Source organism: Suillus fuscotomentosus (genome assembly GCF_016647785.1).
Source record: "Suillus fuscotomentosus strain FC203 chromosome Unknown F5891scaffold_48, whole genome shotgun sequence".
Lineage (NCBI taxonomy): Eukaryota > Fungi > Basidiomycota > Agaricomycetes > Boletales > Suillaceae > Suillus > Suillus fuscotomentosus.
In genome coordinates, this window is record NW_024539560.1 from 270,719 (window position 1) to 287,694 (window position 16,976).

Genomic DNA, 16,976 nt, shown 5'->3' on the forward strand with positions numbered 1-16,976 from the left:
ATCGTCAATGTGTGCGCACTACCTGACCTACTTGATGCATTCTCGCTTCCTGGCTTGTGCACGTTTGAAGGTCAATTCGTTCTCTGGAGAGCCTGATTTTCCACGCTGAAGTGACAACAGATCAGGAGAGTGTAATATATTGCTCTCAGGCTTTTCGTTGACGTAGCAGTAGATCCCCGTCTGCGGATCACCTTGGTATTATCAGAGAGAGATGAGCTGAGGCAAGATGCCGAGCGACAGCCACCGCGGCAATCAAACAGAACGTACATAATTTTATTTTAGTTCACAAATGCGCCTAGAAGTACAAAGCACTCCATAACTGGCTTCTTGAACTACTTGTATTTCAGAACAAGTACAATGGTGAGGGAACGCTACTGGTACCAACGCTCGCGCAGCCGTTTCCGTTGCACCATAGGCTTCGTCACCATAATTGCAATACCCAAACCAGCAACCGTCAGCACAAGCTGCACTTTATTGAAATTCTCACTGAGAACGTCAAACGTGCCCGAAGGCGCGATGCGCGTGAAGAAGAGGTCCAGGCCGTAAACAAAAACCAGCGATGTGGACTCTAGCAGAGATGGAGAGGTAACGATGCGGCGCACGTTTGCGACCTGTAAAGTGCGTAAATATCGCGTGCTTCAGGGTCCGAAAGTGCGAAACGAACCTCATAGTTGTGTGAGAGCGCGAGTCGGGCATCGTCTGGCAGTACAGCATCATACTGTACGAGCATCTCCTCCTGCTCCTCGCTGGTAGGCTTGTGTTTCGGCCGTCTTGGATTAAGCAATCGGCGAGGAATAGACTGAATACTGTTCTTGCGATTTGCAACTGCGCAATCACCATTAAAAAAGGCATCGCTCAGTCACAAGGGAATCGTACCTATGATGTCCTTCGTTGATACTCCAAACTTCGTCGAAGTTGGCGATATAGCAGTGATGCCGTGAGGCATGATAAACGACTGTTCGTATGTGCTGACATGCAGCGTCTTATTGGAATACGATGAAAGCTCGGAGCTATTTCAGAACGTCAGTCTCATACTCGAAATTCAGTAGCAAAAGGCCAACCTTTTTATCTTGTCATCTGGTCCATCACCCTCGTAAAACTCAACAGAGACGACACTATATCCTTTGCTCTGCCCAGTCCCAGAAAAATCGTCGTCAAAGTAATGATATACCAACCAGTTCTCAGTGAGGGTGGCTTGCACGTCGCACACGCCACTGGCAGCAGGGACACTAGCATGGTAAATCACACTGCCTTTGACCACATCCAAGACATATATCCCGCACGTGCTAGACGGCGGGGAAGATGTGAGGACCAATGTCAGGTGGGGGTTGAGATACTTATACAACGTCATACGGTTTCCGAGGACCTTTCCAATCGATGCAACGGGACCGCGTGTATTCGGAATGATATTGTTGATTTCCTCTTTTGGGGGGAGCGAAAGTGTCCATGTTGGATAGGCGACATAGAACTGGGACAGCTCAAGATTGAGGGCGAGTTGATGACCCAAGACCTGGCGCCGACCAGAAACATCCGCGCGGAGAGCGAGATGTACGGACGGGACGAATGATTCAAACTCAGCCTGAGCTGATGGAGTGTCTGGATAAAGGCGCGCCTATTGACCGTCAGACTCGCAGATTCAAGCAAAGAACCACAACACACCTGAAGGTATTCATCGAGCATGACTATGGTCCTGTTCTCATTGGGAAGCATGAAAACATCAACTAACGGTCCCATGACAGCGTCGAGGCCTTCCAAAGCAGCTCCAGGAATAGACTGATGCTCATCTCTGACGTCGTCTCCCGTAAGTGCATTCACATGGAATAGTACGGTGTCAATAAGAGACTGAACCTCATCAACGTAAATCTTGGCTGAAAAGAGAATGTGGCTCACATTGTCAGCCCGACGTTGTGTGACGAGCACTATTTGAGGTCCTTCTGGATCGCTCACTGTCCGTGTGACGAACATTTTGATGGGAATTATTGTCCCACCAACCTTTGCTGCCCAGCCAAGACCAAGCACGCGACTCCATAAGACTCGACCATTGCTAGAATCAATACCGAAGATTTTCCCATACGCTGTAGCTGCCACTATGATCTGTCGGAAGCCGAAAGCGTCGCGGGTGGGCGTATCCTCATCCGAGAAAGATGCAGCCGACGTAGTCACAGTAGCATATGAGCCAGTCGCAAAGCGTCGGGCAAAGTTTGCTAAGTATTGGGGAAGGTTCTTGAAAAAACATTTAGCGCGAGCGACTTCAATATACGCGAACCTTGTACCTTGGCGTCAGATAACTGACGCTGAAGCCGCTCAAAGTAACCTTCCTCATCCACAACAGCATGAGACATAACAGCCTTCTTCTCAGGAAGTTCCACGAACTCTGCGACTTGGATGGATGCCAGAGCTTCTTCCCGAACCCACTGCATTTTGTCGTGTTGCCAAAGTTGTATTGAGCCTGTCGTAGTGGTCAGCAACGTACGAGTGTTCTCGTGCGTATTCCCCGTGCTCGAGCCGTCAAACGCCACCTAGATCCAACTCAGTTCTGAACCTGGAATAATTGTAGAGTGGACTCACGTGGCGGATGACACCATATTCACGCGTCTCGAAGGGGAACGCAAAACCAGAGGCAGAGGCTTTGCCCTCAGATAAGTCGATGGCAAGAGTTTGGTGGATGACTTTCTAAATTTCTAGTTGCATAGGAAACACTAGTGGATGCAGAAGGGTCTTACATTGTGAGCGTTCGACCAATAAACACGCGCAACTTGCGGTTGGCCATCTCGGCTAAGGCTTCCTACGAAATGAGAATCCGATTGAGCCTGCGAAGGGACCTTAGGTACACCTCAGTAATTGATGGTACGGAGATGGATTGTGAAACATACCGCGTCACCGAATTCCCAGATTGGCTGAAGTGAAGATGCCTGTACATCAAAATGCATAACGTGCGCAGCACCTCCTTCCTTGATCGCGAGAAATTGTCCGTTATTCGAAAGGCCGAACTCACTAATCCTGACGTATTTGACGCCCGGAAGAGCCATAACCTGACCCTTCAGATCAGGCGCTAATACGGCAGCTTTAAGAACACCGTCTTCAAGCCAGTTGACGCAGACAGTAGTTGTAGGTCCAATCTGAGAGCTAACAGCAACAAATTTGGACGTTTCATCTTTTATGTTCGCCGGAATGTTGACGGACGCGATGACTTCGCCCGTGTTCGCTGACAAGGTCGTTACGTGCAGAGTGTAGGACGCAAATGATTTCGCGAGTCCCACGAGATACACGGTTGAAGGATCGGCAATGATGTGAGAATATAAAACCAAAGACCTAATTAATCGATATCAATGAAGTGAGAACTGTATGATACAAAAAACACACGCTTGATCAGGAGAGTTCCATGACCACAAAGTCTCCCCAGCCTCATCCAGACGGGTGACAGAGTCTCCGTTTGTCAATGCAAAGTAAACCGCTGAGTTAAGGGAGGGGTCAGTAGAACGCAGTAGCGATATTCCAAGGTTTTGAGGTTCGTGAAGCCGTCCATCTACCGGTTTGTGTAGTTGTTTCTCCAACATGAGGTGGCCTGTTTTCAGATCATACGTGCGCAAAATTGACCCTCCCGGTCCAGATAGAGAAGACACGCCTAGTACCATGTTTGATCCGTAAAACTTACTTGAAATTAGCATCATGACGCACTATTATCACTGTGGCTGAAAGCCATGATCGGATCCTCCGTATCATATATACTTCTCCATACTGCAAACGCGTTAGTAGAGTCAGAGTCAGAATGGGGCACACACCTATAGAGCCATCCGTGGTGTTCAACGCTGCCAATACATTGTTGCTCGTAGCAGTCAGAATATAATCACCATAGAATGCAGGTGCAGTATGTGGAGAGCCATGAAGCGGTACACCGATCAATTTCGTATTCCAATCCACCACACCCACGTCAGATTCGTGTAGAGCCCATGCTGTGACACACAGCAAAGCGAGGGGGAGCTGGCGCAGGCAGCGCATGGAAGAAAGTATTCAAATTCGCGTGGACCAATGGATTCTGGTGTCGCCAGAGGGATGAACAGCTTATAAGAAATGGTGAGAGCACCTATGTAAGACTTTGACGTATGTCTAGGTTGCACGTTGACATTTACTTAGCAGGTTAGGACTTGCTTTCTCACGACCTCCTTTAGTTCTTTCTGCACGATCCTTCAGCTAATATATTGTACAGCACAACACCGAGTCAGACACGACAATAAATCAGCTCTAATATTTATCATCTACATGCCCTCCTATAACCCCGACAAATGGATAGACCAACTCATGGAATGTCGCCACCTCCCAGAACCTGATATGAAAGTCCTTTGCGACCGTGTTCGCGCCATACTCATGGAAGAGTCGAATATTCAGCCCGTTTCGAGTCCAGTCACCATCTGCGGCGACATTCATGGTCAGTTTTGGGATTTACTCGAGTTGCTACGAGAGGGTGGACAAGTCCCAGAGACGAGTTATATTTTTATGGCACGTATGTGTGCTTGTGATTCGAGGATTGAACATGCTTAATGTCGATCAGGGTGACTTTGTCGACCGAGGGCATTATAGTCTGGAGACCGTCTCCTTGTTGCTGGCACTGAAAGCTCGGTATTGTCACCGATAGCCAATCGCTGTATCTGTATTGAACTTTTTTAGATACCCAGATAAAGTCACTCTCCTCCGTGGAAATCATGAAAGTAGACAAATCACACAGGTGTATGGATTTTATGGTGATGCTCATCAGCGCAGTGGTGCTTTCCTAATAGTACTGATAACTTTGTTGCATAGATGAATGCCAACAAAAGTACGGTAGCGCTGCTGTTTGGAAGGCATGTTGTAGTGTATTCGATTTCCTCAATCTTGCTGCTGTAAGCTTCGCTCCAATATATCCTGGAAACGCTCAAATCTTCTATAGATAATAGACGGAGAGACTTTGTGCGTGCATGGTGGCCTATCACCAGACATTCGAACTCTAGATCAAATTCGTGTCCTCTCGCGTGCTCAGGAAATCCCTCATGAAGGTGCCTTCTGTGGTCAGAACTTATTGATGTGCACTCGGCTCCTCCTGATTTACCTTCGCAGACCTCATGTGGTCTGATCCGGAAGACATCGACACTTGGGCTGTCAGTCCACGCGGAGCTGGTTGGCTATTCGGCAGAACTGTGACGCGGGAGGTCCGTCCGTCTATCCCTAAATCCAATGTCACCCTGACCTTTCTCAGTTCAATCATGTTAACTCTTTGAGTCTCATTGCTCGTGCACATCAGCTTGTGCAAGAAGGGTACAAATACATGTTTGATGACCAGCTCGTTACCGTGTGGTCTGCACCAAATTACTGCTACCGATGCGGTAACATGGCATCGATACTGACAATAAAGGAGGATGGAAGTAGAGATTTCACTGTTTATGATGCCGCCCCCGAGAACGAGAGAGATAAGGGAATGCAAACAAAAAAGATGGTGAGTAGATACTCAGCGGCTTCCCAGAAACCTATCGGAATGCACGCTAACGGTTTTACCCGCAGAATACAATGCCCTACTTTGTATGACATAGTGTATTACGATGTTTGTGTACAGCGCTATCATATTGTCATTTCAGTTGTTCGTCCAGTGGGAGTATCAACGGATGGTATATGGGTTCTTTTACCGACCAAATTGCGCCCAGCATGTTGATTACTTCGAGTTGTTCGTGAGCCCACAGAGCCGATTTCAATATCTTGATGGTCCTGTGATGAGTATCAATGACCTAACGTTGTTTTGTCATTTTTGTTTAGATCTAGTAAATGTCTTGCATGCACAAGTCTGCACCATGCAGGTAAACAATATTATTTCCAGACTGCCCCCAGTGGAAAAAGATAAGTTGCAAGATGATTGTACGAACTGATAGGCGTTGCTGTCTTACCCGGGTTAAGTGTCCCGGTATGGTCAAACATAGGAAGCGAAATTGGTGGTGCGTTTGATCCTACTATCAAGTGTAACAAATACGGACAGAGACCCTGTCAAAAGCATCACACATCGCTTTCCAAGTCACAAACTACAACATATAAGCAACCCCACTCGAGAACCAAAAAAAACCTGTAGATCTTCTCCGATAACATCAATCATCCCAGTCTCAGTATTATCTAGGCAGCTTGTACGGCCTGAACATCGGATCAGAGCTCTAATTTTGCAAAACAAGGAGGATGAAACACACTCGCCTCTACATGCCACACATGCTAGCTTGGACCTGAGCGGCTTCGGCATAAACTGCGTTCACATTGCAGGAAGCGTGAGTCAAGTTGCCGTACGCCTGCGGGGAGATAGCGTATACGGTGGCGTTAACGTCTTTACCAGTGTCAACGACGAAACTGGAATCGTTATCGATAACGGTGAAGTAGAGGGTATTTAGGCCGCTGCAGGGTGGGGCAGGCGTAAGGCTCCAGCAGGAGCCGCATAAGGTGGAGTTCGAGACAACACCTGGAATACCTCCAATGTTGGGGAAGGAAGGCAGGGAGGAAAAGTTGGCGTAACGCAGTGACAAACGCGAGCAAGTGACGGTAGAGAGGGATGCGTTGGGGTTGGTGTAATTAGCGTTCTGTACAACAAAAACGGAGTCTGCGAACACTGGGAGGGCGAAGGCAGAGAGAAGAGTGACAATTAAAGTAACCTTCATTGTAGAGATGTCTGATGCAGATATCTCGTATAACCTGAGACGATGGAGGTCTCGAGATTTTCTGTTCACTTTTATAGGGCAAGTCGAAGCGTTAAACATCAAAGTAAGCCCACTCAGGAGCAGCTAAAAGGAATGGCGCCATCTGTCTTCAATTTGAAGTCTGGGTTGACCATGTTAGAGCATGTCATCTGACGAGCAAAGGTGCACAGGCAAATGATGATAAAAGAAGTCCTACCTTCTGCGCAAGTTCAAACATAGTCCAACTCAGTCTGTCGAAGGTAAAGTCAACTTGAAATTGGCCGAAGCGACTTCGCCACCAAATATTAATTGATCACCCTCCCACAGCGCCATATTACCATTAGCATCCTCATCACAAGCATAACCAAAAAAGAGGCTCACCCTGTCAGTAGAGCGCAACAGGTGGAAGAGCATCACATTGTGACATGAAACATTATGACATATGCATTAATGCTCAATGCTGGTCTATGACGCATGTTCGGTGAGCATTCGGTGACAATGTTGGGAAAAGTCAAAAGTCATTTTGGCTCTCCCGAGTAGAGGCAAAGACATCATGGTTTCCTAGCGGTCATTTTCTCTCGATACGACAACAAGTTGGATCCGATTTTCAAGCATGCGCGAAAACGAGACTTGGACACAGCCCGTTCTCAAGCTGTGAAGCGAACACGAGGATGCAACACGGAAGACAGACATACCTTAAGTACAGGACTTTGTTAGCGACCCAACACTTTGAACATATGTTCGGTCCATTGCAGTATTAATTTTGACGCGTTCTTTCTGTAGATCTGTGGACTGAACATCGTAGTCTCTCAGTATCAATCGTCAATGGCAACTTTTTGATTAATGTTTGCCCATATTGCATCACGAGACTGGCAGAAAGATGAGAAGAAGATATATAGTAATATATAGTACATAATCACAAACATCGGCGTAATTCTGCCATCGATCAATACATTGTGATGTTTGACCTTGTAGAGGAAAGAACATTGTCTAAATCTCATACACCGGTGTATAATCGGGAAAACACCCACACGTCACTCAAACTCCAACGTGAAGGAAATGTAGAGCAAAAGCTAACAGTCAAGCTAGATGCAACACAATTGGCACGTCAGAAGTAAGTTTCACAATGTTTAAAGTCCCTCGATCCTGGGACAATGTTCTGAGCAAGATTTAAAGCTGATATTCTCCAGAGAACGACAAACCTTTTCTGAGCGCGCAAGAATAAAATTATATCATACTGTGAGTTTTGCTGCCAACCTTTCGTAAGTTGTTGATGTTTGTCCGCTATATATCAGTTGCGAATCTGTGTGAAAAAGCTGTATCATTGTATAGCAGCCGATATATGTTCACCAAGCAAGCAAGCACCCAATTATACCTTGCTTCGACTCTCCGTGCGACCTTCTACGAGTATCCCATACCTCGGCACCTGTATTCACTTGCGAGAAATCCCAAAGAGGTCGTGGCGTCGTTCAAACACTTGTGCCTTTAGGATGTAGTACCTTGGCTTGAGAGTTTATGCTAGTGAGTCGTGCTTCACCTTAGTACCTTACTTACCATTCATCCAGTATCTTACATGTTTCGTCATGCATAGATACCATTGCATTTATAGCACCTCATGCGACGAATTCTGTGTGCGTGCAGTCGCGACCGCGTCGGCTTAGTTCATCCGTGAAAGGACAAAGTTGTTGTTGGGGAATGTTAGGTATTTACCGGCTTCGTTTTGCTATGCTCGAGCAATCGCTGACCTAGTACATAGACTGAATGGATATCCTGACCTGTCCATGTCTTACGAATCGGGTATCACCTTTCAGCTTTCTTGTAATTCTCAACATGTAGATGGACGGAGAGAATTGATTCCGACTTTTCCCTACGTCATGGGGGTGGGCCTGTCATTTCGATAGTTTTTACAATTGTTGTTGCCTCACATTCTCTGTAAAATCATATGTTTTGGCACTTATCACGCTAGATTTTCTCGATGCAGCCTACAGAGCACAAGTAAGGGAATTCACCAGCTGTAGCTCAACCTGTACTCTGTAGATTGTTCACAACATGTGAACGAGGTGCAGAAGACCCAATCTGTTGCCTGGATTCACCAGGCATAGCTTAACCTGTAGCAGCCCCCTTTTGTTGCTTTCTTATGGCATGAGCACAAATAGTCAGCCTGCTATCACTCCACGTCAAACAATTAAAACTTGGTGCAAATCATGACATTAATTAAAAGGGTAGACAACCAACTATTGTGATGTAATAATAAATGGCTGGAATGATGCGCGAACTACTCAGAATCGAAAAGTGCATCATCCAATCGTGCCCGCTGCATTGCGAGAGCATTTACGGACATGTGAGCCTTGGCCGCATCACTGAGTTCCTCCCGACGACTTGTACCAAAAACTTTCCTAATAAATAGAGGTCAGTTAACAGCTGTTGACTTGTAATCAATTTACCTCGTCCACCACGTCAGAAGTCGGTCAACGTTGCGCTGCGCTGTTCGACCAGGGGGGCGTTCAAAGAAGTCCACGATATTGCACCAGAATTGTATGTAATCAAAGTCGCCGTCTACTGACCGCCATGACGTTATAGAGGAAAGGGCGAATCGCAACTACATGTGTCAGGATTTGTTAGTGCTCGGTAAGGACATGGAAAACTGACCACTTACTTGACACGACACATAAGCGATCGAGCGAGGTGAGACTTTGTGCATTTTAATGATTTGAGCCACGTGTGTTTTGACTTTCTTGCCCAAAACATCCTTCTTTGCGCGTCTGTTGTTTTCAATGATGTTGGTGCCATCACCATCACCAGCAACTTCCTTTGCCGAAGAGGGAGATGTAAATATGGCTTTGAATGCCTGCCAAAAATGAGAGCTTTGAGGATCTGTTTTAGTATGATGAACCTGAACTAAAAGCTTGCTTTTGAAGAGACCCTCCTCGAGATTATTCGGATCAGCTGTGTATCCTGCATAAAGAAATGCGGGCCATGACATTTCCGTCACGATATGGCCGTCTATGCGGTCCCTAATTCCTGCTCTGACACTGGCGGAAAATTAGTGTCTAGTAGAGAGATCACAAGTGCAATACTAACATTGGGTTATTCCAGTCTAGCTCTGTTGGACAGAGCAGTCTGCCACAGGCGTCATTGGTGAATCCACAGCAGTGTTTATCTTCGGGGTCGACTGGGGGATCAGGTTTCCACTCGCGATTGACCCAATCAGGGACAAGAGGCTTGAGCTTCGAAGTGTCATCACCTCGAGCACCGTCCGCACCCTGTCTAAGCTGAAAAACGATTTAATATAAGGTTGATTATTGACAGAAGCGAAGAACACCTTTTTTAACATGTGCGTATAATCTTCGTACTCCATGTTGGAAGCCTTTCGGTGAAACCATGGAAGTACATTATTGAGGACTATATATCCGGTTTGCAACCGATTTTGACTGGTATCAACCGGTCAGTAGCAATCAGTAGGTGGAGGTGAAATGCGGACTCGAAAGTTACATCATCGTCGTCGCCCTCTATGTCACACCGCCTATCGTTTTCATTTATCAAGTCCTCGACGCTATCATATAGTGTAACCATCCGTCTGATGGCCCGTCCTTGTGACATGAAGTAGTTTGTTTCCCTGACAATGATGAGTATACTGAACTACATGTCACGATGGTGTTCATACCTTTGTTTCACCGCATGCCCTGACTTGAGCACTTGCAGCTTCTCCTCCAGATCAGCTATTCTGCGCCTCTGTCGAGCAATATCAGACGTTGGCACCGCTATGGACGATGCAGCAGCAGGCTGCTCGATCTGGGACGATGCTTCAGGCTGTGGGTTATCGTCCACCTGGGACATGAGCGAGGCGAGAGAAAGGAGATTGGGGAGTGGAGAGTGGAGAGTGGAGAGAAGGTAAGAGAGGTAGGAATAGAGTTGAATTTGCGTACCCTCTGCTTTATTTAACGGCCACCCAGTATGCGTCAGCAAAGGCAGCTGCCCTAAATATGATCATACACCTACAATGGAAAGTGTCAGACAAGGAACGATTAATAACATTACTTACCTTTTTGAGTGACAATACTTATGCAGGATATCATGTTAGCGTCAACGTAAACTCAGGAAATTGTCACATACCACACCATAGTACATCGGCTCCGAGTCAGGCTAGTACGAAGTGCTGCAGAGCGCTCTGTAGCACTCTGTAGTGAATTACGTTTGCCTGATGCGCCTGATGCTCATTAAAACTCGTCAATCACGAGTAGCAACCTTGACTGGCTGACTTAGTAACTCACTGATTTGAACGGCAGAAAGAAAATCCAGCTTCGTCTGGCTCAGGAAGAGTCGGAGGCACAACCTAAGGTCCGAGCGTTACTACATAAACAGGTGGTGCCACCTACTTACACTGAATTCGGTCATGTGCTGACTCTGCAAATCGCTGAGATAAGCTTTATATATTCTACTAATTGTGATAAGACTGGAATACGACACATTAACGGTTAGAAAAGCTAATTAAGATGGAGTGGCGGGTGTGAGCAAGGAAGGAACAAGAAGGATAATGAGCGAGGGTTTGAAGGATGCCGAGCTCGATGTCAGCGGGTTGGATTGTGCCGTGGAATGCTACAGAGCGCTCTGTAGCACTCTGTGGTGAATTTGTGGGTAGGGCGAGAAACGGAAAGGAAGATTATTCAAGGGTGATGAAAAGTATGTGATGGAGGTAATTCTCCTTCAGATCTCTGGAGTGCCATTCGCACGGTGGTACATAGTGCTGACAGACTCTTCTGAGTCATCAGTGTTGGCACGGGCATCCTTGACTTTTTGAAAACGACGCAAAGCCCAACGGCGAGATAAAGACATGCGTCGTCTGGCTGCCAATCCGCATGATGACGGCCCACCAACAACCTTTGCAACACGTGAGCCTTCTTCCGCAGACAGTTCATCATACGGTTCGAACTCCTCATCTGTAAGCCACCTAATCGATTGTCCACCATCTGGGTAATATTCGTGAACCATTGACTTCCTTTTGGGAGGTGAGGAAGGCAGCTTCTTATGGTTTCGACCACTAGATTCCCTCATCTGCAACATCTCGCGCTGTATTTCTGCCAGGTCGCGGGCATGTTCGACTTGAGCATCATACAACCTGCCTCGCAAATCAAAAAGTTCCGTGTGAAGGGTGTCGATTCGTCTCTGGGAGTCTCGCAATTGGGCTTGCGTCATGAGAGTGTTAGCGATAGTCTGATCGCCATTGACATCTCCTCGAAGATCGTAGACCCTCTGTTTAAGCTGTACAACAATTCAACACAACACTAATTATTGTCACTGACAAAGCTCACCCTTTTTGACATATGCAAGTGATTGTCGTGCTCCATACTATCACTATCTGAAGACGTTTTGAGGGCCACATATCCGATTCGCAAACGATCCTGGCTTTAATAACAAATCCATGAGTAGCTCTCATAAGACAGAGATGAAACACTAACCTGAAGATGAGAGTTAAATGAACGTCGTCGTCATCCTTATCGCAACCATTCTTGCCTACTAAGTCCTCAATGTTATCGAGTAAGGTAATCATTTGTCTGATGACAGCCCGTCCTTGTGAGATTGTTTTCCACCAGACTAGATGTAAAAGCGAGGCTCATACCTTTTCAATGTATGCCCCGACATGAGGTTCTCTTCTAAGTCAGCAATTTTCCGTTTCTGACCAGCATTCTCACTGGCAGACGTCGGTGCTACCACTATGGGTGATGCTGCGGGAGGTCGTGGGGTGTTATCCACCTGGGACAATTCTTTGGGATGCTGATCATCCTCCATCTGGGACATGAGCAGAAGGGGGGCAGGGAAAGGGGGAAGAGTGAGAGAGTAGGAGACTGATGGCTAGCGTTCACTAGCGGCTCTCACTATATTTAGTTTTAATCGTCAAACTTTTAGTATTAGCCAAAAAAAACTTCCCTGAAGACATTGACGTTCAGGTTTTCCATTGTAGGCGTGCGCTGGAAATGGTCTTGTGAATAAACTAGTAATGATGATCATAAGTGCTACCAACGTAATTGAATAAATTTATTGTTACGTTGGCAGTTGACACTGAAAATTAGCTGAAAACGTACATGGATAAAAGAGTCAACCATACTCAAACTGGTGTGGGTGCCTACTAGGGTCCAAGGAACGGGTGCATCGCTCGAAGCCTAACTTGCTAGGTTGTAGCATATCGTCATCATAGGAATGTCAGCACTAGTACTATGTAGACATGCAGACCGACACCTGGGCTGAGGCCTTATATCCGGGTCCATCAGCGACAAACCATGATAATGTAGATAGAAATTAAAATAATTGTCCTGACCGAGTCGAGATGCAGATGAGAATGACGAAATAATGATGGATCAGGTCACAGAAGGGACTCGGAACGTCGGCCCTCACGGTACGGGTACAGCTGCATCAGGCAAACGTAATTCACTACAGAGTGCTACAGAGTGCTCTGCAGCACTCCGTAGCACAATCCAACCTGCTGATCGGCGGTGCTAATACAAGGCCGTTGAAGAGGTTGAAAAGGTTTCGAGGGCACGTGAAGCATACATGATGGAAAGAAACTCGTTGAACCAAAGAGGGTCACGGTGACCAGCCTAGTAATCATGTTGTAGTAGCTACACGCTGTACGTCTGCGGACAAAGACAGCTTGTAAAGCGTGTACATCGTACTGCTTGCCAAACCTAGTAATTGAAGGCTTAACTCGATAGAGGAAAAATTAAAAAGAAAGATGGTCATCGAACAAATCCTCATCTCCATCTCCATCTCCATCTCCATCATCTCCATCCAGCTCCTCATCGCTAAGCTCATCCTCATCCGAGTCCTGTTCATCGTCATGTTCTGCTTCTTCAAGGTCTACATCGTCAACGATATCCATAGCGTCCGAGTCACAGTCAGCTGGGGCCGCTACTAGTGAGCCAAGACAGTCTCTGGTTATCTTGTGCAACACTACTGGGTGTCCAATGCCAAAGTGAGTATAGCGTATAAACATATCTCGATCGACAAAGCTAACCAAAGACTTGAGGGTTAACGTATCATAAAAGGTATTATGCTAGCACACTCACATCCCAACATAATATGATTCCCAATCATCTAGTTCCCCATCAGGACGTCCCAATGATTTCCCAAGGGAAAGGGAGCTTATGCCTCGTCCCGCGGAAAAAGCAGGAATCAGGTGAGCTCCTCGAATCACCTGGTCTGGATCAAGAAACCCGAATGAGTCAGGGTCAGATTCATCAACAAATGCGACTTTCGGAAGACGAGTATGTTTCATGCTGCATTTATGGTTCCGTAATGGTGCTAGCCATCGGACCCAGAGGACTTCAAGACGGTGCTTTACAGGTTGATCTCCATCGTTGAGCCAGGTTTCCATATGGTAGATACCCAGCACGCGAGCATACCAATATGGGTGGCTGGGTGTCATCTCCCTCGAAAGCACCATGACGTCGGCGTGGGTCCTAGGGTTGATCGTATCATATTCGCGTCTGAGGTCGTATGTAGTGTAATACACCTGCATGGTTTGGACTGAGTAGATAGTGTTATTAGGGATAACTACTGAGTTGTGTTCTTCATCTGTGAAGACGTGGTCGCAATGACTGGTGTCGAGCTTGCGCAGCCTGTAAAGGATGTAGTCCTTCAGCCTTGGAATAAAATTCTGACGACTATTGTGAGAAAAGCGTTCCAACCGCAATATCATGCCTACCTTAACTGCTGGGTCGCCATCGTGTTCTCGAAGGAAGGGGAATAGGTTGACTGGATTGCTTTTAGTATTCGCGATGTGGTGATGGTTTCGAGAGAGCACCAAAGGCGTGGCTTCAGTAGGCGATTGGCTATCAGAGGAGAATGACGTGCCTCCAAATTCTGCAACACGTCGAAGTACACGGCGCCTCCGCTCGTGTTTAGCTAACTGCGCTGGAGTATCTAATTTACTGGTTAGCGGGTAAAATGCCTTTAGGGCTCGGTGTGCAAGCTCTCCCTGGCCAAACTGAACATCAGGTGGATAGTGTAAATAAAACAGGCACATACTATTTGAGTGGTGAAAGAATCCGTTGTTCCAAAGAGCTTGATGGTTCTAACATAATCACCCATTGCATGGAACTTGTAAGTGCCAAGATTGAACTTCTTTACCCTCGATCCATTCACTTCTGGAGAGGTGGTATGGGGTTCTGAGTGCTGAGCGAGTCTTCGTTGGCGAGCCGCTTTTTCTTTCGGTAATTCGATGGTATTGAAGGCAGCACACATGTTGCGTTGAAACTTCCGCAAGTTCTGACAGAGCTTCTTGAATATCTCGTCAAAAAAAGTAACCGTAGACTCTGTATGAATTCTAAGTTTAGCGAGCACATGCCACTGTGCGAATCGATACAACAGAGACTGCACGATTGCATCGTGGTCTGGTGGAAACAACCCTTCAAAAACTGGAATAGAACACTTGGGGAACATGTCAGTTAGTCTAAGAAAAAACGAAAGATGAAATAACCTGTAAGATATCTTCAAAGTCACGCGCCGCTAATCGTTTCATCTCAGATGTGTTGTTGGCAAATTTTCGAATCACGCCATGACCAAACGTGGGGACCTGGCGAAATCTACGGTATTATTGAGAGTCGACAATGCATTAGTAAATAGTGACAGCACTCTATGAATTCACGAACCTGCTGTCAAGAGTAGCCACCAGCTGGCTACCCCCAGGAAGAGCATAAAGAAGCCATACAAGGTGCGTAAACAGCGCCTTCCAAGTACCCAATTCGCACTCGTGCATAAGGTCAACAACGAGCATGCAAAATGGGTCGAGGCCGAGCGGCCCAAGCTTCTTGGCAAATTGATTCTAGGGGAACTGATCTCAGCTAATCACAAGTCGTGAAGAACTGTTTGCGCTTACGATGGTGGGTACCCAGGAACCCTCTCCAAGAGCATTTTCAACCTTTGAACCGAGTACAGTGTTTCCCCACCGGTAGATAAACTCGCGTGCTTTGTCGACTTTCGTTGTAGCGTACACTCGAAGTGTAGCTATACGATTTTTCATGTCCTTAAGTAAACCGAGGGAACCAAACAATTTCTTTGGTGTGAGACAGCGAGGACATGCGCATGTGCCCATATCCTTGATGGTTGCGATCAAAACCCTGAAAAGTGATGAATGATCTAACGGTTCAAATTAGGGAAAAGGATGGCTGTACTTCTCTGGATAATTAGCAGAATAGGTAAATATTCTTGGAAATACTCTCCGCAGGACTCCATCCGGACAAGTCAGAATGATACCGTGGCGGTATGCTCGAAGGAATTCTTCATCAAGTAAGATTTCCCAGCATGCATGAAATAACTCCCTACGGCAGTGTGTATGAAGCGAGGCCATGCCAGTCTTTGATATACCAGACAGGTTGCTTAATACATCTTTAATGCTGTCAGGGAGCTAACAAAAACCGTTCATGTTAATAGTCGAGAATCAAACCAGGAGGACTCACCGAAGGTAAAAATCCTACTAGATGGCACACTCCCGATTGAGGTAATGATCGTGCGTACTTCGTCAGATTGCCGAAATACAAGTAGAGGGGCCATGCCTTAGCAGTGCCAAAATTTGCTAGGTGAGTGGCATCAGAAAAGAACATAAGACCCGCTATGATGCATTCTAATGTACAGCCAGGCTCTTTGGGCAGCTTCTGGAGATCGTCCTGAGCTTCTAGCCAGGTATCAGAAGCATAGAGCTCATCGAATATTCGCTCCTGGTGATCGTCCATTGGATCCTTCCATAGCCGTTTGAAAGGCAGTAGATGGAATGCGCCTGCTTGGATGTCTGCAAATGCCACGCGGATCACTTCAACAAGAGGGCGATAATGGAATCCGGAAATACTATACGCCTTTGGGCTTTCCTCCCTTGATCTCATAGGGATGTCGATGGTGACATCGGTCTCGATCCAGTCATCTGGGAAGGTGACTTTCTCCTCGCCCTTATCTTTATCCAATTCTTTCAAGTTCTTCCTAACCGAAAATCCCTCAAGATGCTTCGTGTCAAAATCGTCAGCCTGGAGAACATCACTGACGAGTCGCTGGACCTCAGTCTCTGATTTCTGGTGACTGCCCGAGTTCATCCACGTCATGAGGCGATAAATAGTCATATTTGGAAATGGGTAGGGTGGCAGAAAGATCTTTGCTGGGGAGTCAGTTCCTTGGACGATTATCGGACACGAATTGGCAAGTAATGAAGACGGTACGAATCTATCGGGCTCAAATGAAGGACGGCGAGGGTATAGACAACAGATCCCAACCGAGTCAAAGGTGGTCTGAAGAGTATCTCTCAGCGTAAGAAGGACA

The 16,976-nt window shown here is 46.6% G+C and overlaps 5 protein-coding genes across 5 annotated transcripts; 1 reads left to right on the forward strand and 4 right to left on the reverse strand.

Annotated features, from left to right (window-relative positions):
• Positions 1–114: 114 nt before the first annotated feature.
• Positions 115–4,125, reverse strand: F5891DRAFT_541812 (uncharacterized protein). The gene is made up of 13 exons (XM_041372185.1): positions 3,783–4,125; positions 3,679–3,738; positions 3,364–3,625; positions 2,874–3,312; positions 2,724–2,822; positions 2,569–2,673; positions 2,274–2,519; positions 1,891–2,223; positions 1,660–1,842; positions 1,062–1,612; positions 877–1,010; positions 665–825; positions 115–611 (listed from the first exon to the last, which is right to left on the reverse strand). The coding sequence occupies exons 1-13, from the start codon at positions 3,997–3,999 to the stop codon at positions 372–374; spliced, it is 3,030 nt and encodes a 1,009-aa protein (XP_041222821.1). The 5' UTR covers positions 4,000–4,125; the 3' UTR covers positions 115–371.
• F5891DRAFT_1049999 (Metallo-dependent phosphatase-like protein) lies at positions 4,061–5,741 on the forward strand. Its single transcript, XM_041362431.1, has 9 exons — positions 4,061–4,088; positions 4,138–4,497; positions 4,550–4,617; positions 4,666–4,739; positions 4,798–4,877; positions 4,925–5,042; positions 5,092–5,183; positions 5,231–5,467; positions 5,533–5,741. The coding sequence occupies exons 2-9, from the start codon at positions 4,261–4,263 to the stop codon at positions 5,554–5,556; spliced, it is 930 nt and encodes a 309-aa protein (XP_041222822.1). The 5' UTR covers positions 4,061–4,088; positions 4,138–4,260; the 3' UTR covers positions 5,557–5,741.
• A 201-nt stretch (positions 5,742–5,942) lies between these two features.
• Positions 5,943–6,810, reverse strand: F5891DRAFT_1050005 (uncharacterized protein). The gene is made up of 2 exons (XM_041362432.1): positions 6,205–6,810; positions 5,943–6,147 (listed from the first exon to the last, which is right to left on the reverse strand). The coding sequence occupies exon 1, from the start codon at positions 6,756–6,758 to the stop codon at positions 6,207–6,209; it is 552 nt and encodes a 183-aa protein (XP_041222823.1). The 5' UTR covers positions 6,759–6,810; the 3' UTR covers positions 5,943–6,147; positions 6,205–6,206.
• Positions 6,811–8,952: 2,142 nt separating this feature from the next.
• F5891DRAFT_957482 (uncharacterized protein) lies at positions 8,953–10,514 on the reverse strand (the record flags this gene model as incomplete). Its single annotated transcript, XM_041375492.1, has 8 exons — positions 8,953–9,073; positions 9,122–9,276; positions 9,397–9,525; positions 9,571–9,709; positions 9,759–9,940; positions 10,000–10,108; positions 10,159–10,293; positions 10,342–10,514. The coding sequence occupies 8 exons, from the start codon at positions 10,512–10,514 to the stop codon at positions 8,953–8,955; spliced, it is 1,143 nt and encodes a 380-aa protein (XP_041222824.1).
• An 867-nt stretch (positions 10,515–11,381) lies between these two features.
• Positions 11,382–12,473, reverse strand: F5891DRAFT_1192192 (uncharacterized protein; the record flags this gene model as incomplete). The annotated part of the gene is made up of 4 exons (XM_041367568.1): positions 11,382–11,936; positions 11,987–12,080; positions 12,134–12,229; positions 12,295–12,473. 4 exons carry the CDS (start codon positions 12,471–12,473, stop codon positions 11,382–11,384), a joined length of 924 nt encoding a protein of 307 aa, XP_041222825.1.
• Between the last annotated feature and the right edge of the window lie 4,503 nt (positions 12,474–16,976).